General features: G+C 47.8%; 1 protein-coding gene across 1 annotated transcript in view; it reads left to right on the forward strand.

The window, feature by feature from the left end:
• Positions 1 to 358: 358 nt before the first annotated feature.
• cpamd8 (C3 and PZP like alpha-2-macroglobulin domain containing 8) overlaps positions 359 to 1,946 on the forward strand; it is an 81,662-nt gene continuing 80,074 nt past the window's right edge. Inside the window, exon 1 of the mRNA XM_062960001.1 lies at positions 359 to 560. Within this exon, the coding sequence (XP_062816071.1) occupies positions 475 to 560 (86 nt within the window). The 5' untranslated portion in view covers positions 359 to 474. The remainder of the gene's footprint in view (positions 561 to 1,946) is intronic.

The raw sequence follows: 1,946 nt of genomic DNA on the forward strand, positions 1-1,946 counted from the left end.
TCCATGTCCCGGAAGCATTCTCTCCTGGCGCTTCGCCCACAGCTGTTGCAGGCTCATGACCTCTTGGTCAGAGGGATTGGCCTCAGCTGGCTGCTCTCACAGCCCGGGCCGAACATCATGATATACATACAACCAAGCCCGGACCCAAAAAAAAAAGTGACAACAAAGTTTGCGCAGGTGGGAAGAATTCCAGAAAAAAAAGGCAAGCTTGTGTATGTCCCCGGCGAGCAAGAAGGGATTCCCCCCGGGCAGGAAGCAGCTGGGCCTCCCCCCTCCCCTTCCCCCTCCCCCTCCTCCTCTTCCTCTCCCCAAGCGAACAAAGGAGGAGGAGGAAGGAAGGAGGAGGAGGAGGAGGAGGAGGAGGAGCCGAGGCGGAGGAGCAGCAGCCAAAAGCCGCGGCGCCCGCCCGCCGGACCCGGAGAGCCTCCTGCCTCCCGTCTGCACAAAGGAGCAGCCAAGGCAGAAGGAGCAGCCATGCCGGGCTCGGCCCCGCTGCTCTTCCTCCCGCTGCTCTTCCTCCTCCTCGTCCCGGCCACCACGCCCCGGAGCCCGGACAAGCCGTGAGTGGCAAGACCCCCCCCCGCCCCCCCACTCCCTTGGGAAGGAAGGGCGGCCGAGCATGTGCAGAGCGCCCCCGACCCTCCCTCCCTCCCTTCCCTTCCCAGGGCTGGAGAGAGAGAGAGAGAGACAGAGAAAGAAAGACAGGAACGAGATAGGAAGAAAGAGAGAGAGAGAGAGAGAAAGAGAGGAAGATAGATAGAAAGGTAGGAAGAAAGAGAGAGAGATAGATAGATAGAAAGTCAGCTGGGAAGAATGAGAGAAAGATAGAAAGAGAGAGAAAGAGAGAGAGAGAGAAAGAAAGACAGGAACGAGATAGGAAGAAAGAGAGATAGGAAGAGAGAAAGAGAGGAAGATAGATAGAAAGGTAGGAAGAAAGAGAGAGAGATAGATAGATAGAAAGTCAGCTGGGAAGAATGAGAGAAAGATAGAAAGAGAGAGAAAGAGAGAGAGAGAGAAAGAAAGACAGGAACGAGATAGGAAGAAAGAGAGATAGGAAGAGAGAAAGAGAGGAAGATAGATAGAAAGGTAGGAAGAAAGAGAGAGAGATAGATAGAAAGGTAGGAAGAAAGAGAGAGAGATAGATAGAAAGGTAGGAAGAAAGAGAGAGAGATAGATAGAAAGGTAGGAAGAAAGAGAGAGAGATAGATAGAAAGGTAGGAAGAAAGAGAGAGAGATAGATAGAAAGGTAGGAAGAAAGAGAGAGAGATAGATAGAAAGGTAGGAAGAAAGAGAGAGAGATAGATAGATAGAAAGTCAGCTGGGAAGAATGAGAGAAAGATAGAAAGAGAGAGAAAGAGAGAGAGAGAGAAAGAAAGACAGGAACGAGATAGGAAGAAAGAGAGATAGGAAGAGAGAAAGAGAGGAAGATAGATAGAAAGGTAGGAAGAAAGAGAGAGAGATAGATAGATAGAAAGTCAGCTGGGAAGAATGAGAGAAAGATAGAAAGAGAGAGAAAGAGAGAGAGAGAGAAAGAAAGACAGGAACGAGATAGGAAGAAAGAGAGATAGGAAGAGAGAAAGAGAGGAAGATAGATAGAAAGGTAGGAAGAAAGAGAGAGAGATAGATAGAAAGGTAGGAAGAAAGAGAGAGAGATAGATAGAAAGGTAGGAAGAAAGAGAGAGAGATAGATAGAAAGGTAGGAAGAAAGAGAGAGAGATAGATAGAAAGGTAGGAAGAAAGAGAGAGAGATAGATAGATAGAAAGTCAGCTGGGAAGAATGAGAGAAAGATAGAAAGAGAGAGAAAGAGAGAGAGAGAGAAAGAAAGACAGGAACGAGATAGGAAGAAAGAGAGATAGGAAGAGAGAAAGAGAGGAAGATAGATAGAAAGGTAGGAAGAAAGAGAGAGAGATAGATAGAAAGGTAGGAAGAAAGAGAGAGAGATAGA

Source organism: Anolis carolinensis, unplaced genomic scaffold (assembly GCF_035594765.1).
Source record: "Anolis carolinensis isolate JA03-04 unplaced genomic scaffold, rAnoCar3.1.pri scaffold_7, whole genome shotgun sequence".
Taxonomy (NCBI): Eukaryota; Metazoa; Chordata; class Lepidosauria; order Squamata; family Dactyloidae; genus Anolis; species Anolis carolinensis.